Source organism: Lissotriton vulgaris, chromosome 8 (genome assembly GCF_964263255.1).
Source record: "Lissotriton vulgaris chromosome 8, aLisVul1.2, whole genome shotgun sequence".
In the NCBI taxonomy this organism is placed as follows: Eukaryota; Metazoa; Chordata; class Amphibia; order Caudata; family Salamandridae; genus Lissotriton; species Lissotriton vulgaris.
Genome location: NC_141696.1, coordinates 573,087,153 through 573,112,550, shown reverse-complemented (window position 1 = coordinate 573,112,550; position 25,398 = coordinate 573,087,153). Strand labels below are relative to the sequence as shown.

At 42.0% G+C, this 25,398-nt stretch overlaps 1 protein-coding gene across 3 annotated transcripts in view; it reads right to left on the bottom strand.

Moving 5' to 3' along the window:
- Positions 1 to 25,398, bottom strand: part of PROZ (protein Z, vitamin K dependent plasma glycoprotein) — a 263,433-nt gene that overhangs the window by 125,730 nt on the left and 112,305 nt on the right. For all 3 annotated transcript variants that reach the window (XM_086934408.1, XM_086934409.1, XM_086934410.1), the window contains one exon: positions 13,897 to 13,921. In XM_086934408.1, coding sequence (XP_086790534.1) covers positions 13,897 to 13,921 — 25 coding nt within the window. The remainder of the gene's footprint in view (positions 1 to 13,896; positions 13,922 to 25,398) is intronic.

The following is a 25,398-nucleotide window of genomic DNA, read 5'->3' as shown; positions in this document are numbered from 1 at the left end:
TGTCACGACGGCGTTTACAGCGCAAGCAGAGAACTACATATCCCAGCATGCCGTGGGTCACGTTGCGGGCGTGGCGCAAGCCACGCAGAACCAGGAAGTAATAGTCCGCCGAAGACGCCGGCATTTGCCGATTATTCCTGCTTGATGTCGGAGAGAGTTGGTAAGCTGCTGTGCCGGTAGGATCCATCTCGGTCCCTCTCTGAATTTGAGACAATAGTACCCCGCTCTGGGTCGGGTACGAGGTCAAAGACGCTGCCAGTTAAGACTCGCGGTTAGCGAGAGTTTGGAACATTTCTAAGTTTCCTTTTTTTTCAGACCGACTCTATCTCCCTGTTGGAAGAGACGAATCCTTGTTGTCTCATTGCAGGGAGAGAAATAAAGACACGGCACCGATTTATGTTGGGAAAAACCCCGTATGGTCACGGGTCGTTGTGTAGCCCAATGCTATCTTAATAAAATTGGAGAGTGGTTTTGGGCACAAACTGCTTCCTGGCTTGCATACTTTAAAACATTGAATGCATTGTCGTCTAAGAATTATTAGACGCATGTGGAGCACGGAAGTCGTGCTGGTGAGACAGAACCCATTGTTGTTTAACTTCTTGACTCCCGAACAACTGTGATTGTCTTCACAATATTTTGTACTTCATTTCATCCCTACACAGGAGAGACGAGATAGGGGTTTCAGGTCAGAGGGATTGTTGAATCTTCAGGAATTAATGCAGACATTGTTTGGTATGCAGAGGGATAGTGGGTGTATAAGTTCAGCTCACATAGAAATGAGAGTTACATGATATATATATATATATCTTGTGTGTCTTCTTCTACAGTTGGTTGCAACACCCTGACTTCGCCTCAAGTCTCTTATCCTAGGTTCTGATCCACCGTATTTTCCTTTACAGGTAGGGGTGACACTACATGATACGAGATAGGAAAGAAAGTGGAAGGTTCTCATAAGAGGGTGTGGGGGGGTGTATTCTAATTACTTCTCATTCTCGTTTCAGATCTCCCTCCCCGCTGTCCCCTTCCTTTCCTTCCCCGGCAGAACTATCCTAGTCGCCTGTGTTCACAACTTCGGGCTCTGGGGGAGTTTTGTAGGGGAAGTTATAGGTAATTCAGCACAGCCCGAAGAGATCAGAAGAAGGAGCCTGACAACATCTGTCTGGTTGCTAAAGACTTCTTGAGAGCATTCTTAAAACTTCCATGGGAATCCACCCAACCCCTTGCTTACTATTGGCTTTGTGGTTTGTAACTGACATTCGCTTTCTTTGTCCGCCCGGACTTCTGCCATGTGACAGTAGAAAGACGCTGGCGGTTAAGGGGGCTAATAAAGCCCTTTCAAAATAGGAAACTTCAAGCGTATCTAATAAATCCAGCCCGGCTTAAAGTCATCAATGAAGGGAAAACACTATATTTCTCAATTATGCTCAGAATCTACTTTTTACAGTCTAACGGTCAGAGCCCTCATGTGTGGCAAAGCTTGGATAGTTGCTGTTTAAGTTGGATTTCCATTATTCTGGTTTTTGTCTTCTTTTCCGGGTGTTTTTGTAACTAAATATTGGTGTTTTGACATCCTCATTGCAACTGCATGTCCATCAAATGCACAAACTAGTGTTGTGCGCCTCACAGTGTGGGTGGGTGAGCTGGGGGGTGGGGGGCGGGGAGCCTGGGTGGGGGGCGGGGAACCTGGGGGGGGGGGTGGGGGTGGAAAAATGAAAAAAGACTTAAAATGGAGTTCAGAGTGCATCGCTACGGTTTTGATTATTTTTGGACATAGGAATCGGTTGAATCAGTTGAAATCTAACAACAAGACTAAGTGGCAGAACAGGATGACAGGTCAAATTAAAAGTAAAGATGTCAGACATTAAAATATGTACATTGAATGCTGGGGGGTTGAATGATTGGAGGAAAAGACAAAGATTGGCCCACTTTGCTAAGTTTAATAAAATCGATGTGTTATGTCTCCAAGAGACGCGCCTCCCATGGGCAAAAAGGAACCTTTTGTTAATGAAGGGGTTTGATCTGGTTGCCTGCTCATTACAAACCTCAATGGTTAGAGGGGTTGCCATTCTGTTAAGGAAATCTTTGGGAGGGGCCAAAAAGGTAAAAGCAGAAAGCTGTGGTAGATGGGTGATCGCCGAGCTGGAGTTAGGATATACCATTTGTGTAATTTATGGCTCGAAGGGCGATGACCCGGAAATATTTGACTTCCTGGAGATCGAATTGGTTGGCTGGGCGGTACATATAATAGTTTGTGGAGACCTGAATATCTCTGCTAGCTGGGAGGATAGCGTAAAGTGTATTGGGCGGAAGCCACGGGTGTATAGGGCAATTAAAGCTATGAAAGAATCAATATATTTAGTGGATATTTGGGGCGTCAAGGAGACTCTTAAATCTGGCTTCACATACTTCTCAAACCCTGCTCAGAAGCACTCTAAACTGGATTATTTTTTTATCTCCTTATCAGAGATTAATAAAGTAACTATAACTAAACTGCCAAGAGTGCTTTCAGATCATAATCCCTTAGTAATTACCTATCAGAGGAGCTACTGTAGAACAACTAGACCCCCATGGTCTTTTGAGAGGAGACTACTGGAGGATGCCAGATTCATCGCCCATATCAAGAGCTGGTCTGATGACTTCTTCTCAGCTAATAGATATAGCTCCTCCAGAAATATAGTATGGGACTCCTTTAAAGCGGCTCTGAGAGGGGAAACCATTAGTTATTCTACTAAACTAAGGAATGAAGATAGAAAGGCTGAATTGAAACTATTAGACAGACTTATAAATATAGAAGAAGAGCATGTTAAGGTTATGCATCGGGTGGGGATTGTAGTAGTAGCCATAAAGCACTTATGACCATTAAGGCAGATCTTCAGAAAATGTCCACTCAGAAGGCGATGGGGGAATACCAGGCTACAAGAGCTAATCGGTATGAAACTGGCGAACATGCTGGTAGAGCCCAGGCTCTACGACTTCGGCAGGAGCGGTCCAAAAACACTATAAAGAAGATAGAAGAAAGGGGCAGAGAATATACAGAAACCAAAGATATCTTGCGTGTCTTTAGAGACTTCTATCAAAGGCTATATGATGAGGAAACAATGGATGGGGGACAACATACAAATTTAGAGGATTCAGGCCCATGCCTTGATGCCTCTCTCCAAGAGGAACTGGATAAAGACATTACCGAATTGGAAGTCAAAACCGCCCTCCAGGAGCTAGCCCCAGGGAAGGCCGCCGGTCCGGATGGCTTCCCCTGGAGGTATATAAATGTATTGAAACTGAAATTATAGGCCCCTTGGTAGATCTTTTTGATGGGATAGTATATAAGGGAGAAACCCCGGATTCTTGGAAAGAGACATATCATCATCTTTCACAATAAAGGGAAACCTAGTGAGAACCCGGGGTCGTACAGACCGATCTCTCTAATTAATTCTGATACTAAGTTATACTCCAAAATATGGGCCTCGAGACTGAAAAGGATTATTGGTGGTCTTGTCTCTCCTTGGCAGCATGGGTTTGTTCCCGAACGTGGCACAACGGATCACAGAAGCAGAGCAATAGCTATATTTGACGCCCATGCTGCCACGGGGGGGGGGGAAGGTCGCCATGATCCTGCTCGATGCGGAGAAGGCTTTCGACCGCGTGGTTTGGAGCTATCTCTGGAACATTCTGATAGGAAGAGGTTTCTGGCAAAAAATTATTGGAGCATCGAAAGCAATGTATCTTGATCCCGTGGCCAGAGTCACGGTTATGGGTGAGAAATCTGATACCTTCCATATAAAAAGAGGAACACGGCAGGGATGCCCATGTTCCCCAATTCTTTTCTCCCTATACATTGACCCGCTCATTCAGGCAATTTTGGGGTGCCCCAGGTTAAAACCAGTGATAATCAATGGGTTCTAAAATAAAATATTAGCTTATGCGGACGATCTGGCTGTATTTACTAACGATCCACAGCAGGCAATGACAACTTTGGTCGATCTGACAAAACAATTCGGTGCTAATTCAGGATATCTACTGAACGAAGCAAAGACCCAGATAATTTGCACAAAGAATATAGTAAAGACAGATTCCAGATATGTGGAAGCAGCAGTATACCTGGGGGTAACAATTAACGCTGCAGTAGAGAAAATAGTGGAAGGAAACTATTTACCACTTATAAAATCAATAGAGACTGACCTGAGAAGATGGGATGGCCTGCACCTTTCATTGATTGGAAGGATAAATGCAGTCAAGATGTCAATGTTCCCAAAGTTATTATATCTTTTTAGGGCCATACCACTATTCATTGAGGAAAAAATAATGTTGAAATTGGAATCTGTATTTATTAAATTTATTTGGCAATTTGGCAAAATAAGACGGTCAACAAACCTTCTCTCTCTCCCGCGGGAAAGGGGGGGTTGAATCTCCCTAATCTAAGGCTATACCATTGGACCTGTCTTCTAACACAAATGACGATACTTTTCCAATCAGATGCCCATATCAACAATGCCAAATCGGACGTATACCAACCCCTCTCTATCTTTGAACTATTGCTGGGAAGAAAGGCGATGGGTATTTTGTTATGCGAAGTAGATCGAAGATTTTATAAAAAAGCGAGATACAAAATCATTGATAGCGTTTGGAGGGTATGGAAGGCTAGTAGAAAACTGTGTAATATCCCCAAAACTAATGCATATATTCATATTTATAGGTTTAGCTTCTTTTCAAGATTAGGAATAGAAAGGACCTTAAAAATCTGGAGGGAGCTGGGCATTAAGACATTACGGGATTTAATGGATGGGGATGGGATTATAAGCTTTGAGGCTTTACAAAAGAGTTATGAAATTCCAGACAATCATTGGTTTGCTTATACCCAGGTTGATCGCTCCCTGAAGGCTATTACACCAAAACCGCCTTCCCCAGGAAATAGTCCCCTCCTGGAAGCATTGACCAATGGATCCAATAAAATTAAGCCCATATATAACACCCTTCTTGTAGAGATTCATGATGACGTCGACAAGACTGAGGTTGCATGGTCCAATAAACTTTGAAACCCAAATGTAGACGTTGACTTGGCTCTAGCACTGAACAAAAGAATATTTAGAGCCACAAAGCTCAACATTATAAAACAGTGTTCAACTTATACTATACCCCGGCAAAATTATTTACATGGGCGGCTAGAGCGGATGACAATTGCCCAAGATGTGGGGGGGCACAAGCAGACCTGCTGCATATGTTTTTTTCCTGCAGACTTCTGACCCCAGTGAAGAAAGAGATCGAAAAATTATGGGAGGGGCTGCTAGGTCACAAGATCGATCTATCCCCTACCCTGATGATCTTGGGCACAGACTCTAACCTAAATTTGGGCAACGAAGAAGAAGCCCTGGTTTTTATATTTGTAGCCGTCCTTAGGATCTTGATATCAGCGGGGTGGAAGGATACTGTTGCACCATCTTCCAAATGTGGTTATCCAGGTTCCTTGGAATACACAATATTGAGACCTGCCTTTATGAGTATAAGGGGGGGAAAGTACGGGACTTTGGAAGAAGGTTCTGGGCCCCGGTAAGTAATTGGAGGGAGACTATTGCAATAGATGCATTAAATGCTACTTCGCATATTATGTTGATGTATATATTGGAAATAGGCTTATTTTTATATATTGATGGTTTTATGCGAGTTTTCTCTATTAGCGGTCGTAAGTATTTATTCAATGAATGTGTGGATCAAGCATCTATTTAATGAACCTGTGAATTAATTGTTATGTTCATGTCCAGATTGATCTAATTATGTATTTTAACTTTTGTGATGTATTTTGACTCCAAATAAAAATAAAAATAAATAAAAAAAAGGCATTCGCTTTCTTTTTATATGCTGGTTTTATTCATTTTAGGCTGTCCAACATGTCTTTGTCCCTCCCGTGGAGAATAGCCTGTTTACTAGATTCTTTCATGAGTGCTCGCTTTCTGTGAACAGGCCTTTGAATTTAGTTTTTATCTTGTCACATTTGCTGTGCATTCGAAGAGAGAGGTCGAATGTCAGGCTCTGTCTTCCCGGGGAGCTTGGTGTTTTCTTTTCTTTCTCTGACTTCAAAGTGAGAGGATTTATCTGGCAAGCTGGGGAAGTGAAAGGAAAGTTTTTTTCTAGCAAACAACAACATTTAAATGTCTGTACACGAACTGTGCAAATATTTATTTATTTATTTATTTTTGCAATTTGGTAAGCGCGAACATATGCCCGAGGGCGTCTTTGCGCTGAAGACTCGATTCATACCTCTACCAGTGTGATTACTGCGTGATTTACTGGGCAATAGCCAGGTCTTTACATCTTTACGAAAAGAGTAAAGAGAGTGGCTTAGTCTAATTGAGAGCGGGAGTGAATTCCAAAGTCTGGCTGCCGTGACTGAGAAACATCTGTCACCCCAGGAAACAGTCTTAGTGCGGGGCACCATTAATTGGTGCAAGGTCATAGATCTTAATTGCCTTGCCGGAAGATATAGTTGGAATTGTTTCCTAAGGAACTGCGGGCCGAGATGATGCAATGCTTTGAACACCAGACAGAGTGTTTTGAATTTTATACGTTTTTTAATTGGTAACCAGTGATAGTTGCGAATGATGTGAGCAATGGAATTAAATTTGGGTGTTTTGGATAGTAGTCTCGCTGCAGCATTTTGGACTGATTGCATTTTGTTAATGACCCGAACTTGAGCATTGGCAAGAAAGCCATTGCAATAGTCGAGTGAGGATAATACAAGAGTACTAACCAAAGTTTTGCCTGCACTGTCAGGCAGGAACGGCATGATTTTTTTTAATGAGTTTTAACTTGTAAAAAGCTGTAGCTTCTGTCTGGTTTGCATGAGCGGAGAATTTGAGATGCTCATCAAACATAACTCCCAAATTCCTGACCTTTGAAACAGTATTGGGCAGGGTTCCAAATGATGAAGGCCACCAAACAGATGACCAGCGAGGAGAAAACTTCCCGAAGATGACCACCTCGGTCTTCTCGGAGTTGAGTTTCAAGCAACTTGAGGACATCCAGTCTCCAATTGCTTGCATACCCTCCTGGAAGCGCTCCGCCACCTCTTCCCCGTCGTTGTTGATGGCGAGGACCAACTGGGTGTCATCTGCATAGGAGGTAAGGCCCATCCCAGACTCTGGCTAGGTCTGACACATAGATATTAAAAAGTGTCGGACTCAGGGATGAGCCTTGAGGAACCCCGCAAGGTAGTGATAGCTCAGCTGATTGAAATGGCCCTAGCGTAACTGTCTGAGTTCTGCCAGACAAAAAAGAGGCAAGTAGATTTATGGCTCCCAATTGTAAGCCCATCCTTCCGACACGGTCGATCAAGATGGAATGATCGACCGTGTCGAAAGCCGCAGAGAGGTCCAGCAGTGCCTCCTGGGTCTCTAATGACCCTGATGTCATCGGCGGCTTTAATGAGGGCGGTTTCCGTGCCGTGGTATTTTCGGAAGCCAAACTGGGTGTTGTCCAGCAGTTGATATTCCTCCAGGTACTCAGACAGCTGCTGGTTTACTGCTTTCTCTGCCACCTTGGCCAAAAAAGGAAGACTCGCTATTGGTCTGAAATTTTTAGGCTTGTCTATGGCCAGATGCTGTTTTTTTTAGTAGCGGCTTTAAGAGGGTGTTCTTCAGAGCTTTGGGATAAATCCCTGAATTAAACATAACATTGCAAAGTTGCGTAACTATAGGAACTATTAGGTCCAGAACAGGCTGAAGAATTTTGGGGGGACAGGGGTCTAAGGCCGATCCTGTTTTTATGGATTCAATGATATCCATAGTTTGTTGCTCGGTTATTTCTTTGAATTGCGAGAGAGAGCTGTCAGATGGTGTGAGACAAGTAGGGTGTGCGGAAAGGTCGTCTTTGGCAGAAAAGGCTACATAGATGTCATTGACTTTGGTGTAAAAGAAGTTTGCCAGTGCATCGCAAAATACTTGAGAGGGGGGCGGGACCAGGTCAGGGGTATTCCCTGCTAATTGTTTAACAACATCATACAGTTGTTTATTTGAGTTTTTTGCGTTGTCAATTTGGGTACTCAAAATACTTTCTTTTTGCCTCGATGATAATTTTTTTATAATTTGCCAAAGATTCCTTATAGCGGGACTTATTTTCTGCGTCATAGGATCTACGCCAGGCCCTCTCCCTATTCCTACAAATTTGTTTTTGCGTTCTTAGCATTTCCGAGAACCATGGAGAGGACGGAGTTGATCTATTTCTGGATATAGTTTTTTGAGGAACCAGTTTCTTTACGGCTTTGCATAGCCAATCAGTGTATTGGCTCATGGCGATGTTGGGGTCATCTGCAAAAATCGGGCGGCTGTTCAGAATATATCAGAATTAGGAAAGCACAAATTAGCAATTTTTATGCAATTCTAAAGTGCGGGGGGAACAAATACCTTAATGCAATCAAAGCAATTCAATACACTAGGCAATGCTATTTCCATACATTGTTGTTTGTGTACTGTATTGTTTTATCAGTAAAACTGGATCTCTGTGCAAATGTATTGGTCATTGCAATTGAAAATGTGTTTTCAGTAATGGAAGTGCACTTCCACACCATGCATACTCCTCTCTACCCCAACTCCATGACACTGTACACCACTCTTTGCATCTCTACGTCCCTCCACTCTATGTCACTACACAACACTCTACGCCACTCCACACTATGCCACTCTACTCTATGACAATCCCCTCTACGATACACTACTCCACTCCTCTCTATGCCATTCCTCTCTATGCCACTCTATGCTCCTCTAGGCCACTCTACTCCACTCTATGCCAGTCCACTCTACAATACTCCACTATACAACCCTCCACTCTATTCCGCTAAATGCCACTCCACTCTATGACACTCTACTCCGCTATATTCCGCTCCACTCTATGACACTCTACAACACCCTACACCACTGCACTCTAGGCCAAACTACTTCTCTCAAAACCACTCCACTACACTCTATGCAACTACACTCTACGACATTAAACTCTACTACACTTCATGCCACTTTACTCCACTCTAAGGCACTCTACACTACACCACTACACTTTATGACACTTTACTCCACTCTATGCAATGCCACTCAGTGTACTCCGCTCCACAATACTTTACTAAACTGTATGCTACACCAGTCTTTGCCATTTCACTACACACCCCTCCACTCTATGCCACTTCACTCTATGACACTCTATGCCACTCCATTCTACTCCACTCTGTACACCTATACCCAAGGGTGGAGTGGTGTAGAGTAGAGAGGTGTAGACTGGAGTAGCGTACAGTGATGTACAGTGGAGCAGAGTGACAGAGAGTGGCATGCCATAGAGTAGAGTGGACTGGCATTGACTAGAGTGGAGTAGAGTAGAGTGGTGTAGAGTAGAGTAGGGTAGAGTGGGATAGGGTGGAGTGGGTGGACTAGAGTTCTGTCGAGTGAAGTGGTGTTGAGTGGCATAGAGTGGAGTGGAACAGACTTAAGTAGACAAGAGTGGATGGCATAGCGTAGAGTGACATGGAGTGACAATGAGTGTAGCAGAGTGGCACAGAGTGAAGCAGTGAAGAAGAGTGCCTTAGAGCCCTAGAGTGCCATAGAGTGAAGTGGTGTAGAGTGGAGTGGAGTACAGTGGCTTGGAATGTCATAGAGTAGATTAGCATAGAGTGGAGTGGTGTAGAGTGAAGTGGAGTGGCATGGTATAGAGTAGAGAGGCAGTGTCTGGAGTGGAGTGGCATGGTGCAGACTAGAGTGGTGTAGAGTGGGAGACGGCCAAGTGGAGTGCAAAGAGTGGAGTGGAGTAGAATGGCATACAGAGGAGTGGACTGATGTGGAGTGGAGTCACATTCAAGAGAGTGGAAAGGAGTGGGGTAGATGCAGTGGACTGGTGTAGACTGCAGTGATATAGAGTAGAGTGGTGCAGAGGAGAGTAGAGTGGCATAGGGTGCAGTGATGTAAAGAGCAATGGCATAGACTAGAGTGGTGCAGAGTACAGTAAAGTGGCGTAGAGTGGTGTAGAGCAGAGTGGTGTAGAGTGCATTGACAGAAATTGCAGTGGAATTTAGTAAATTGATTCAAAGTAGAGTAGAAAGGCATAGAGTGCAGTGCTGTAGAGTAGCGTGGAGTAGAGTGGTGCAGAGTAGAGTTCAGTGGTGCAAAGTAGAGTGGTACAGAGTAGAGTGATGTAGAGTAGAGTGGCCTTGAGTGTAATAGTGTTGAGTGCAGTAGCATAGAGAAGTGTAGTGCAGGCAGTAGAGTGCAGTGGCATAGAGTGCAGTGGTGCAGAATTGAGTAGGATTGCTTAGAACACAATTGCATAGAGTAGAGTGGGACAGAGAAGAATGCATTTGCAAAGATTTCAGTGAGTCGAAGCAGAGTAGAGTGGTGTAGAGTGCAGAGGCACAGAGTGGTGCAGAATAGAGTAATGCAGAGAATAGTGGTATGTAGTGCAGTAGCACACAGTACAGTGGCGTAGAGTGCAGTGGCATAGAGTTGTGCAGAAAATAAAGTAGTAGCATAGAGTGCAGTGGCGCAAGGCAGAGTGGTGCAGAGTAGAGTGGCGTACAGTTCCATATAATCTGTTGACATAGAGTGCAGTAGCATAAGGCAGAGTGGTGCAGAGTAGAGTAGCATAGAGGGCAGTAGCATAGAGTGCAATGGGACAGTGTAGAGTAGAAAGTAATAGTGTACAGTGGGGTAGTAGCATGCAGTGGCATAGAAGAGAGTGGTGCAGTGTAGATTAAAGTTGAGACAAAGTGCAGGCGTGTAAAGTAGAGAGGCACAGAGTAGTGTAAAGTAGAGTGGCATGGAGTGCAGTGTCATACAGTAGAGTACAGTGGACTGAAGTAGACTGAATAGAGTGGTGTGGTGTAGAGCAGAGTGGTGTAGATTGAATTGGCAAATATTGCAGTGGAATGGAGTAGATTGGCTCAAAGTAGAGTACAAAGGCGGAGTAGATTGGTTCAAAGTAGAGTACAAAGGCGCTGAGTGTAGTGGAGTAGAGTAGAATGGTATAGAGTAGAGTGGTGCAGAGTAAACTGCAGTGGCATAGAGTGCAGTGGGGCGAATCAGAGTAGAGTGGCATAGAGTGGTGTACAATAGAGTGCAGTAGCTTAGAGTGTAGTGGCGTAGAGTGGTGCAGAGTAGAGAGGCATAGAGTTCCATAGAATGCAGTGGCATATAGTTCAGTTTCATAAAGTAGAGTGGTGCACAGTAGAGCGGCAGATAGGGCATTGGCATAGAGTGCAATGGCACAGAGTGGTGTAGAGTGCAGTGGGCTAGGGCGCAGTGGTATAGAGTAGAGTGGTGCAGAGTAGATTAAAGTTGGAGTAAAGTGCTGTGGTGTACAGTGGCGCAGAGTGGTGTAAAATGGGGTCACACAGAGTGCAATGGAGTACAGTAGAGTGTAATGCCATAGAGTGTAGTAGCTTAGAGTGCAGTGGTGTAGAGTGCAGTGGAATAGAGTAGAGTGGTGCAGAGTAGAGTAGATCCGCATAGAGTGCAGTGGCATAAAGTGCAGTCGCCTAGAGTAGAGTGGTGCAGAGTTAAGTGGCATGGAATGCAGTGGTAAAGATGGTAGTGGCATAGACTAGAATGGTGCAGTCTAGAGCAGAGTGGTGTAGATTGCAGTGGTGTAAAGTAGAGAGGTACAGAGTAAAGTTTCGTAGAGTGCAGTGGCATAAAGTGCAGTGACATAAAGTGCTGTGATGTAGAGTGGTGTAGAATGCAATGCTGTAGAGTGCAGTGGCGTAGAGCAGTGAAGAGCAGAGTGGCATAAAGGACAAGGGAATATTGTGGTGCATAGTAAAGTGGCATAGAGTGTAATGGTGTAGAGAAGAGTAGAGTGGCGTAGAGTACAGTGGTCTAGAGTACAGTGGCATAGAGTGCAGTGGTGAAGAGTAGAGTGCAGCAGCATAGAGTGCAGTGTCAAAGGGTAGAGTGGTGTAGAGTAGAGTGAAGCAGAGTGCAGAGGCATAGAGTGTAGTGGCATAGAACAGAGTTGTGTTGATTAGAGTAGCATACAGTAGGGTGGTGCAGAGCAGAGTAGCATAGAGTGCAGTGGCACAGAGTAGAGTGTAGTCACAGAGTTCAGTGGTGCACAGTAGAGTGCAGTGGCGTAGAATGCAGTAGGTAGAATAGAGGGGTGCAGAGTACAGTAGAGTAGAGTGGCGTAAAGATCAGTGGTTTAGAGTAGACTAGTGCAGAGTAGAATGCAGTGACGTTAAGTGCAGTGAGGTTGGACAGAGGGGTGTGAATACTTTTTACTGTTAACTGGAGCCCTTGTTTATTCCTTCTTTCTCTCTTTGTTTTTGCTATCCTTCTTTGTTTCTTTGGAGGATGAGTAAGGTTTGCCAGCCCGTTGGCCCTCTTGGATTGTATCAGAAGATGTTAACATGTAGCAAGGTGAAATACTTGAAGGTGGTTGACCCCCACCAGGTAGGATTAGGTGAAAGGCACGGCATTCTCGATTTTAAACCAGTTTTTACAGTTTAGAATTCAACTATTTTTCTTCCATTTGAAGATGTACATTCTACAGTTAGGAGCCATATCTCAGATTAGCTCTCCTAGGTCCATATGTATGGAACTTTGGTTTTGCGATTCTCAAATAGCGATTTTTGGAGAATTGCGATTTGAGAATCGCAAAATGCTATGTATGTAGGATTTGCAAATAATTTTGCGAATCCTACATATTCCTTAATTGCGAATAGCAAATTGCAATTCGCAATTAATGAATACCTCCGCATTCATTCCTATGGGCCTAGAGGCCAATAGGAATGAATGGGAAGACATTCTCAATTTGCGATTCTCAATTAGAGAATCGCAAATTGAAAATGCAATTTCAAGGGTGCCAGAGTGTCAAAAGGACACCCTGTTGCACCCCTGAAATGTACATGTGTGCACATGTGGCACGCATACATGTCCTAAGGGCATGTATGTGTGCTGCATGGCATTTTGAAAAATGCAAAAAAGTGCATTTTTCAAAGAAATCGCAAATTACCACCAAATTGAAGTTGGTGGTAATTTGCGATTCCTTAAGGCCAAATTGCACTTTTTCTGCAACTTACTTTGCATTTAAGGAATCACAATTTGCGATTCCTTAAATGCAATCGCAAAATAGGGAATTACAAATTTTGCGATTCCTTATTTTGCGAAGCTGTTTTCCTTTCATACATCACACTTAGCTAAATTGCGATCGCAATTTTGAATGATACATATGGCTCATAGTGACGACTAGTGGTCATAGGACCTCATTTCTGTAGTTTTGTATCTCTCCTTATGCAGCTCACCATTACTCTTCTTTCTCCCACTTTTCACCCTGATAGGTAGGACAATCAAAGGTTCTAGACTGCAACACCCAGCCCTTGCATCTGATTGTGCCAGATGGGTGCACTGAGACATTTAATCCCTTGGCCGCGGCGGTAATTCCGCTGCGGCGCTGGGGGGGAGGGGGGTCGCGCGGCGCCGCTATGCTTGTGACAAAACCACTCCATCACGAGCCACCGGTGCTCATGACGGAGTGGTTCCGTCACGGCCCCAACCGCTCATTAATTCACCCGCGCAGGCGGGGAATTGATGCTGCGTGGGTGGAGCGGCCGAGGCGTGACGGTACCACTCCGTCATGAGCACAGCGCGCCCGTGGCTCGTGACAGAGTGGTTCCGTCACTAGCACGGAACAGGTTAAATTAGGACCTTGTGGCAGCCAGCCTTGTCACAAAGATTTATAATATGCCTTTGCATCAAAGCACTGCAATAGAACATCTTGGCCAAGTGCACCACTATTGTGCACTACACTTTTGAAAGCTTTAAAGCATCTACCCACCCAGGTAATGTGCGACACCGCTCGCTATTTTTACTTAAACACATTATTAACAGTAAACCATATTTATATTAATGAAAACAAGTAACTAGTTCTACTTACCAAAGTAAGTTGGCCAAAACATGTCCTGTAAGATTAAAAAAATTGGCATTAATCCGAGACATGGCAATATTCCCATGCAAAGAACACATTGAAAAATGTCACATTATTGTTAGAAATACTGTAAATACTGTAACATATTTTTATCAACATTTGGAAAGCCCATCTATCAAATAGTGCTTTGACAGGAAGTGACGATAAGGGCCTTCCATTTCCTGTTGTTAACTGTACACTCTTCAGTGTGTTCATGTCAAGCATTCATTTAAGTGTGGACGCTGGGGACGATGGCACGTTTCCAAATCGCCTTCTGGAAAAAAAGGTCGGGCACATTTTGCTATTGTTCCTGAAAGTTTGCAAAAGAGCACAGGATACAGGGGCCGCGAGAACACAATGCAAAGCTTTCCTGTTATTCCAGCGAAGAACAAGAACATGAGTTCCGGAGCAGATGCTGGAAAAATACATCGCTTGCAACTTTTTTAACTGCCCAAGACAAAAATCATGTTTGAATGCAGGGTCTCCAAGCTGCCTTTAAATTGTTCAGATTTAAGGGGAAACTTGTGTTATTCCCTTTTCTCAAGAATATTGTGTGATTCACCTAGCTTGTGTCACCGAATGTGGTGTGTCTGTATGAAAATACGATTAATGATGTTCATTTTCGCCTGGACATTCTTCCGAGCCCACCTGCGAGGGCACGATTGGACCTGCCCTCTGAGACACAAATCCTCCTCGACTGATGGACAATGGACTGCTCTCATCGGTGATGGGGCGACTCCCTTTGGCCGAGAGGTAGTGGACTGTTCTTTGACCAAGATGGACTATTGTAGGGTCAGTCCAAAGAAGTTTGAAATCAGCTCTACAATGTTCTTATTGGTCCAAGCAGGAGTTGCTGCTGCAGAGATACTTGCGCCAGGCTCTTAAGCATTGGGATATTTCAAGGGTTTCTTTTTAGGGTTATCTTCAAACACTATGGCTTTTTAGCTATGTAGTTTGAAAACGGTGCAATAAAATGGATTTACTTGCTTGGACCTATTTTTCATGAAAGTATCATTGAAGCAGATATTCGAATACAGGGCCAATATATGAACAGTTATCATTCAAAGACTGCCTGAGAATTGAAAAAATGCCCTGAATCCATAATCACTCATTCCCTTAGCACATTAAAATTATCCTAATTAAATGTTTTTTACAGCGAGCATCAACAAAGCAAATAGCTTGAACTTTGCTATGGAGGCACACACCATACATGCACATACAGACTATGCTTATAAATGCACAGATAACACCCCTGTATGCACGTATTTCCCAAAACCCTGCTACAGTGAAAATGGCTTAGACTGTTTTTTTACTTTAAGGACATGTTTGACATTAAACTTTACATGTCCTACTTTTAAATATTATGCATCCTGCCTTAATGGGCAGTAAAGCCTACTCAGGGGTGACTTATTAGTATTTAAAATGAGATTTTATGTCTGTCAAAATGGACTGGTCAAATTTTCAGTTTAAACCTGCACTTCAGCTTACTGATGGCAGGCTTGCAGTCATACTTTTTCACCACAGTGAATGCTGAAGTCCAGTTGGGACCTTTAACCATTTACAGTTCCTGGGTAAATCGTAAATCATACATTCTTATATAGCACCTTTCACCGTAAGGTCTCAAGGCGCTTGCTTTGGGAACCCGTCCTGGCCTTTCCCTGCGAGATTACCCCTACTGGGCACCCCCAAGGTGAAGACCAGGCATCCCATCGCAGTGAGGCCGTAGTGGAGACTAAGCAAGCTAGTGCCCAGAGTTGCAGAGTGTGAACCCACGATTCGAGTAGGCACTGAGGCGAGAATTATCGAGTCCGTGGACATTTTGAGCTCAAGGCCCTGCCGCATCGGGGATTGAACCCTGGTCCCGGGTATGACCTCTGCTTCAGGGACTGCCTCCTCTAACCGGTGAGCCACACTTCTCCACCTTGTACCCTGTCGTACCATATATTAGGTAAGCTAAAGATTCCGAGCAGGCAGGGCCGGACTGGCTGTAGCGGGCACCGGGCGTTTCCCCGGTGGGCTGCCAGGTTAAGGGGCGGTTTTAGGCCCCTGGGGGAGTTTTTGTTACCGGGGGCCAGCAATATCGACCCCCTGTAACAAAATCGGCCCAAACCGGGCCTGCAAACAGCCCGGTTGCACCCCCTCCTAACCGCTAGGGGGGGCGGCCGAGCAGTGTGCCAGGGCTGGTTTCGGTTCCCATTCCACCCCTGCAAACAGGGCTCATGTTGAAAAGGGGAGCACAACACTTTAAAACTGGTTACCAGAGGTAAAGTGCACAGAGTTCTACAGTCAGTACAAACAGTCAAGGTTAAAATCTGAGATGGTCCCACTCAAAGGAGAGCAACTTCAAACAATTTTTACAGGACTCTGTGCATTATAAGGGCACATGGTGATGTGCTGCAGGGGGCATAGTGTGATGTACAATGGAGCCTCTGGTGATGTACAGTAGAGGAAGATGATGGGTAGCACATGTCTGTAGGGTGATGTCAGAGATGGCTCATGTGGTCCCATACAGGTACATTAAATGTTTCGAATAGCCTACATTGTACAGGCATCCCTTCTGCTAGACAAAACCAAGGCGCACCTTTCGTTAGCTGTAGCATGTTAGAAATGTTAAGTCTGTGCTTATTATGGTGGAAGCAAAATTCCAAGGCATAGAATGTGACTAAAATACTAAAATTGGCTAACAGTGTAACGTGTTGGCCATCCAGCAGCTACATATGGCGACCAGGTGGATGTGAAATAAAAAAAAGTACATTTCCTTCTTCTAATGCTGAAAAGATGACATGTTTTCGATTTGCTACTTTGGAGTGCTTCATTCCTTTTTAGTCCGAAAATGTGTCTTGGGGAACAATTTAACTTTTTCTTAGTGTTTGTATTAGGCTTGAAAGCACAGATGTCTAAAATGCCTCCTATTTACAATATACATAAAGTGGACTTGGCTCAAATCGTTTAAACCATTGGCTTGTTTGTATCATCCCCCTTCAGGCACATCTTGGCTCAGCCCAGGGGAGAGTATATTTCTCATCTCTCGCTCTTGGCTGTTTGGTGTAAACATGTTTGCCTTTCTTGTATACCTTGCCTCAGCCATATCCATCTACAAATGTTAACCTTCCCTACAAGGTGCACTGGTCTCTGGTGTGGAAGCACACTGCGTATTGGCACGCACAACGTGACGTAAAGGAACGCTTGATCTGGTGAAAAATGGTTAACATTTTTGCAAATCTTGAAGGCATTTTTCCCAGTTCTCATGAGCTCAGCTATGCAACAGCTGTCCTCTTTATTTATTTATTTTTTCTGTCTTTCCTTTTAAAACAGAGAGTAAATGTAGGTTTTTATTCATTTTTCATTTTAATGATTTTATGTTATATTTTCTTTGCAAATTTTGTAAAGGTTTTAATTAACCATATACAATAAAATATTTTCTTACTTTACTGTCCTCTTCGTGAGAATTGTCGCCTGAATGAGACTCAAAAACCATGAGTAGTAGATTATAAATTTGTCTATCTGTACTTGAGAAGTTTACCTCTATTAATCCCTTTATCCTGTGATCTCCTGGTCGGCTGATATTGTCACAGACTATTTCATTTTTCCATTGGTCAGTAAATGCTATCAGATTCAACCAAACTAGTAGCAGTATAAAGCTTTATTCGAGTTCATTACATAAGAAATCATAAAAGCACAAGGACTAAAAAAAGAAATATGTACATACATGTATGACAGCAATCTATACTACTATAATAAAGCAGAAACTTTCAGGCTTTGAGGTGGGTAAACTCGGGAAGCACTGCACCAATCTACACACCCGATACACCGTTGAAATCGGCAGGGTGTGTAGATGGTTATAGGCTACATAAATTTAAAAAAGAAACGTTATTTAAAATGTTAGATTAAAAAAAAGTAGTCCCTCAAAAGTAGCGCCGGCCGCGCGTGCGTGGTCACGTTAGGAGCACGGGAAGGAGCGGCGGACATGGCGCGGGGGAGGAGCGGTGACGTCAGGAGCAGAGGACCGGCGGCGGAGGAGGAGCGGCGGACATGGCGCAGGGGAGGAGCGTTGGTGCGAGTGGACAGGCGGGAGCAGCGCCGGCGGAGGTAAGGGCACTCATGTAGGGGCAGGCGGGGGACGGGGCGGACAGGCGGGAGCAGCACCGGCGGAGGTAAGGGCACTCATGTAGGGGCAGGCGGGGGACGGGGCAGGCGGGGAACGGGACGGGCCGAAAAGTCAAAAGTTTGGCTGATGTCTTTAAATATTGACTTTGCCAGCGTATGTTATAACCAGTTCTCGACGTTGATCATTCCCGGTTTAGCAGCACATGTGTCTGTTATTATGCCAACAAAGCATCAGTGTACTGTACTGGATGGTTTCTCCTGAGTGAGCCCTGTGTTGGTTGTTAGGATGGGATGGTTATTGCATGCAACTGCAGCGATGAGTCACTAAGACAACAGGAGACCAACCTTGGGGGCTGTCGTGCAACGGATCAACAAGGCTGATGTGGTTAATATTTCCTTCACGAATACCTGCGTCCCTTGGATGGAGTGGAGGGAAGGGGGTGGATGACGTGTGCACGAGGAAAAAGTGACGTGTGCAGGTTACAAAAGTGGGGCGGGCGGGGGCCCTGAAGCAAAGTAAATTACAGGAGGAAAAAGTGACGTCTGCAGGTTACAAAAGCGGGGCGGGAGGGGGCTCTGAAGCCTAATTGCTCCCGGGCAACGTCGGGACGAGCTGCTAGTTTAAAATAAGTAAGAATAAACTATGAAGTGAAGCTTTCTTCCCTCTCCAATTGAGTTGTTGCATTGAAATGCATTGAGGAAGTATTTTATGTCTAAAAAGTACAGCCAATGATTACAATGTTTGCAACATTTAATTATTTATTTCATACATGTATGGTATACAAAAATAAATCTATAGTTGTTTGCAATGCAAGATTCAATGGTGTCCTTTGAATTAAATTGATAAGCATGGCTGCCCAGACAGGGCTTCCTAGTGCTAGTGCAAACAGGATACAGAAATTAAATGCTAGAAACGCCACCGTTTAATTCGACTAACCTCCATTAATAAACTCTATTAAACTCCATTGCAACTACCTTCAGCTCTGCTCCTGGGCCCCTGTGCTCATTGCAGCAATCCTGCTCCTACTGCTGGACTACTGCTCAAATACAAACTCAGTATGCTGAGCAGCATTGACAGAGCAAAAATGTCTAGCTCATAACTGCAAATGCAAAAAATATCTATTGGATTTACAAAGGCTTTTTCACCTTGCTCCTATCAAACGTTTTTGTAGTCTGGATTTTCATTAGTCAGCATTCATTTTTTTTAATGAAGGCAGAAAGCGTCCCATGCATCTCAGTGTGAACTTTGGTGAAACTGTCAGGTGTCCATGTCCAGTGATTTCAGGGAAGACTAAGTGCCCTATTTAGACTTTGCTGGACGACATACTCCATCAAAAAAGTTCTTCAGACATAGCTACACACACATAAACAAGCATGTCGACATATACAGCACCGACTGGTCATCCACTAAGGATTCACTGCCAACAACCGTTACCTTATACACACACTTTTCACGCACTTTGAGGTAAGACGCTCCATTATATGACGGGATGGACCCCGAAATAAGTCAGTTATAGATGTTATATGTTCAATAAATAAGTGGTCATATATGGGGATATATATGAATTATACTCTATTGCCATTTTCAGCTTGAAATGATAGCGATCTATTGATTACTTCATTTTTTTTAGTTTAGAAATATTTTATTTGCATCAAATGGGCACACAAGACAAATCATACAAAAAAAACACATTTTGATTTACAAAAGATATAAAGCGATTTTTCAATAAATGCAATAAGCAAAAAAATAAAATAAAACATTGCATAGGTCATGGCAGGTAAAAAATCATACAAACATAAGTTTTAAGAGGAAAGTAATTAAGACATGAATAAACCCCAAATTCTATCAGTTTTTCGTTTGGCCTGTAGACCCCTTGAATTAGCAATAGCAGTCTCCATATTATATGTTTCCTTAACTAGGCTCCACCATTCCAACACTATTGGTGGGTTCTTTTGAATCCAGGCTCTGGCAATAGTTAATCTTGCACATGTAATTAGAATATTCAGCAGATCTCTGAACGCACAATTACCCCCATTTATGCCCACCAGCACATCAGTATATGATAATGAAATGGGTAATTCCAGTCTATCAGTAATCACCTTAATTATCCCTTCCCAGTATTCACTAAGACATGGGCAAGAAAAAAACATGTGGATAATATCCGCACCACTCAGGTCACATTTAGGACATTTCGTGCGATCGGAATAATTATTATTCGTTGCCCATTTAAGAATCCTGTCGGGAGTATGGTATAGTTGACAAACAGTTTTAAACATTTGCAATTTTAAACTGCAAGATTGAACAGATGAATTTAGACTTTTAAGAGAAATAGTAATTAAATCCGTTGGTACAATCAAAGCTAATTTTCTATTCCATTTCTCTGTTAAGTTTATAATATCACTAATCCTGAGGTCAGAAAAAAGCTTGTATCCTTAGCTAATCATCGATTTGTTTACATCTCTATAAATACAATCCCATAGCTCAGAATCTAATACCATAGTGAGTTCTAGTTTCTTCACAAAAAAGTCTTTAATCTGATAATATTTAAACCTTGCCAGTTCGGATAAATTATAACAGTGTTTCATTTTATCAAATGACATAAAACCCTGATGGTCAAATAAATCTCCCAAAAATCCAATACCAGACTCTAACAATAGCCGACAGTTTGAATCGTGAAAAATTAAAGGAAAACCAGGATTGCCCCAAAGAGGTGTTTTACAGTGTAAAAGAGAGGTATTGCATTTAGCCATAATGGATCGCCAAATACTCACAGTATCACGTATAGTCTTAAATTTAACCCTTTTGAAGTAATTGGGGTCATTCAGCCTATAAAGAAACATATTGGCATCCGGTCCTAGTAAGAACCTGTGAAAATACAAACATTTATCAATAATTGTCAGACTCCGTAGCCGAATCAAAAAAGCTGACCAATAATAGAATTTGAAGTCCGGGAGCGCCAGTCCCCCTTGCCAAAAGGGGAGTTTAAGTGATGATACAGCGCGTCGGGCTTTTTTGTATCCCCATACAAAACTGCTAATGATACCTTCTAATCTAAGAAAGAAAGAATTGTTAACCCGTAAGGGAATCGCTCGAAACAAATATAAAAACCTAGCCAAAATTTTCATTTTAATTAAGTTTATTCGGCCAATCATCCTAATTGGCAATTTATGCCATTTCTTAAGTTGCATAACGGTCTCTTTTAATAGAGGTTCATAATTTAATACTATAATAGAGTCGATATCCGAAGAGATTTCAACGCCTAAATAAGTTGCAGCGCAGCACGTTCCAGAAATAGGGGCAGCTGATTGATAATTCATAACAACTTGAGTTTTTGTGGTATTAAGTCTGTAGCCGGAAACAGAACCGTATATATCAGCTTCCATTATAATGCCCTTCATGGTTTTAGAGACATCTGGAGAAAAAACTGCAATGTCATCAGCGTATACAGTGATGTCTAATTTATTTGAACCATTAATAAAAGGACAAATTAAAGCTTGGCGTTGAAGTGCGATTAAAAAAGGTTCTATCCCTAAAGCAAAAAGCAGGGGTGATAGGGGGCAACCCTGTCTTGTCCCCCTTTTAATTGAAAACATAGTAGAGTATTTCCCCATATACGAGGTCTTGCCCATGGGGTTATCATATAACGATTGAATCCAGCGTAAAAGTTGACCATTGATGCCAAATGCCTGTAAAGCTGCCCATAAAAAACCCCACCCCACCCGGTCAAATGCTTTTTCAGCATCTAATAAGATCATACCGAGTGGGGCGGATTTAGTCCGTGCAGCATCAAAGGCAGATATGGCCATATTAATATGTGCTGTAGTGTCGCGCTTTGGAATAAAACCGTGTTGTTGGGGAGAAACAAGCTGGGACATAAATGGCCCTAACCTGGTAGCCAATATTTTAGCAAAAATTTTTGCATCACTATTAATAAGTGAAATTGGCCTATATGATCCTCTCTCATGTGGTACCTTTCCTTTTAAAAAAAAAAAAATGATTTGTGTTAAATTCCAAGATCTGGGTGCTTGTTGCCCTTTACCTATAGCACAGATCACGCCAGTAAATAATAATATCAGTTCCTCAATGCAGTGTTTATAAAGTTCCAAAGGAATAAGATCTTCCCCTACCGCTTTGCCCTTCGTTAAAGATTTGATAGCATCCCTAATTTCTATTCCTGTAATGTCGGCCTCTAATTGAGCCGATTGTTCCGGCTCTAAATTTTTGACTTTGTTTAGGTTTATATAATTATTGATGCTATCATCTGAGATAGCAACTTCTGGTGTATATAAAACTTGATAGAAGGAAGCAAATTGTTGTAATATCGATTTTGAGTCACAAAATAGTTGATTATTATCCCCTTTAATTTCTTTAACCATATTTTGAGATCGATCTTCAGCAACTTTGTAAGCCAATAGTTTACCGCTCTTATCACCGTTTTCATACTGATCTAATTGATATTTTTTTAATTTATTAATACTTTTCACCCTGAGAAGATCTTTTAATGCAGCTTTCAGCTCAATTAGTTTGAGATTTAATTCTTCTAAATTTAAAGCGCCATTGCAAATAGCATCAGATATTCGAAGTTCAATGTCACGGATTTCAGTAAGCCTTCCCTCATTTAAATTTCGAAGTTCTTTATTTTGTCGCCAAATGTATTGTTGAGTGAATCCACGTATACTTGCTTTGCAGGAATCCCATACTATCCAGGGTAAGCTGGATAGTACATTTATATCAATAAACTCTTTTATATGCTCTTTAAGTTGAGTTACAAACACCATGTCAGTAAACAAATATCGAGGAAATGAGAAGAAGCGAGGGGCAGCCTCTTCAGTTGCTAATGCAAATGTTAAAGAAATCGGGTTATGGTCAGAGGTTACCCTTGGATGTATGGCCATTGAACAATTACCAAGAATCAAGTCTGAAGCCCATATCATATCTATGCGTGAGCATACCTTATGCGCGGCAGAGTAAAATGTGTAGCCTGCTATTTCAGGATTTAAACTTCTCCATACATCTTTTAGGAGATGTATAGCTGCTAAATCCAAAATTGCAGCTCTAGTTTTCCTCATTCTCTGAAAAGAGTTTTTCCTAGTAATATCCAAATTATAATTCATAATACAGTTAAAATCACCCAACACAATATATTCCCCCTCCCAACCAAGTAATTCCATATTGATCTGATCAAAAATTATAGGCTCATCTTGATTTGATGCATAAACTCCACATATTGTATATTTACGACTTTCTAGCTTTAACTGTGCTATCGCCCATCTGCCAGCTTTATCAGTTAATGTCTTGATTATCTCACATTTTAGTCCTTTATGTTTTAAGATCGCTACTCCCCGAATTGAAGCATTGAAGTCAGTGCAAACTAAGATATCATATCCTAGTTGTTTAAGCAATTGTTTATCTTTATAAGCATGGGATATATATGAATTATACTCTATTGCCATTATCAGCTTGAAATGATAGCGATCTATTGATTACTTCAAATGTGTTAGTACAGTCAATTATAGATTAGCCTAAATAGAACTTCATATTGAACGATCTCTAGATTTAATGGGTTTCTCCTTTAATCTCAATTAAATTTTGAATAGGCTCTCTGTTCATAATTTTAATATCCCATTGAAACCCAATACACAGAAACATTTTTAGTATTATGTACTACAGGAACACCATTACTTATTTGTCTTGCTATATTTCTGTTATCTTTCTCTCCTTTTTTCTTGATCTTCACGTAAAATGAATTAGTGTTTTGTCGTTTATGCATTGATGCATGTAAAACTGCATTTTTGTATGAGCCTTCATATTTATTGAACTATTGAAATTTGTATCCATTATGGAAGTAACTTCAATAGCGGCATATCATGTACTGTCTTTGGGTTTTAGGCAATGAATTATATTACAAGTTGCACCTATTCACATGCACTTTATATTGTATTGTATTTGTCTTTTAAAATATTGTTTGCTTATTTTTAGATATATTATATGAGATGGTATTTTCCTGATGAAGAAACTCCTGTGTCGAAACGCGTCGAAGAAATCTGTCTTTTCTCTATATTAATTTGAATACAGTGAACATCAATGATCAATTAGCCTTGATTTTGTGTATAGAGAATTTTAAATCTTTTTTTAACAGTAAACACGCTAGAAATTATTTTATCTTATTTTTATAAAATTTATTAAACTGAATAATTTTGCAATTTAAAGTGTATATTTGCTTTCTTTGTTTGTTCACATTGCCGTTTCCCTCATTTTGCCTGGGCCTGTTACCTGTCATATATTGACGAACACAGCACAAAACATAAATATTAACGGATCGGTATAACACTTTTTCACATCGAATTTATTATTTCTGCATTCTGTCACTGTACTGAGCACCAGTCGGTCATTGGTCTCGGTATTTTGCCTGACAAATTATGATGTCACAAATATAGTGTACTACAGTGTATTAGCAACTTTTTACATATTTTATTCTTTTATAAAAGGCTACAGAGCACCGCGATAATACAGGCAATTTGCAGCTAGTTAAAACAATATATATATGTTTTAGAAAATTAAAAATACACTGCATTACACTATATTGCACTGATATAGTGTACTATAGTGTATTCTTGATTTTTTGGAGAATTTTTTTATGCAACTACCTATGTACTTTCGAGGTACTAGTGCAGCTATCCGTACACTTCTAAAAAAATATATAGAAAAATATAAATAAATTTCTCTACCTATTAACACTTTAATAAAGTGTTACCATGTGGGGAAAAACAATAAAATCTACATTTCCTTTAAAAATAACATGACTGCCTTTTAGTTTTGTAAAAAGGCACGCACCCTACTACACTCTACGCCACTCCACTCTATTGTATGGCCTGGTAATCAACTGCACGCCACTTCAGTCTACACCCCTCCATTATAAGCTGTTCGACTGTACACTACTCCACTCTAGCCTCCACACTACGTCACTCCACTGAACGGTATTCCACTGTATACCAACCTACTCTCTGCCACTTCCCCTCTATGCCACTCCGTTCTACACCACTCAACTCTGTGGTATTCAACTGTACACAACTCCACTCAACACGACTTCACTGTACACCACTACTCTGTACGCCACTCCACTGTATGATATTCCACTATAGACCACTCCACTGTACACCGATCCACTCTACACCACTCCCCTGTATACAACTCCACTATATGAGACTCTACTTTATGCTATTCAATTGGGTGTCACTCCACTCACTGCCACTCTACTGTATGCTATTTCACTGTATGCCACTCCACTCTATGCTATTCCACTCTATAGCACTCAAGTCTATGCTACTCCACTCTACGTCATGCCACTGTAGACCATTCCATTG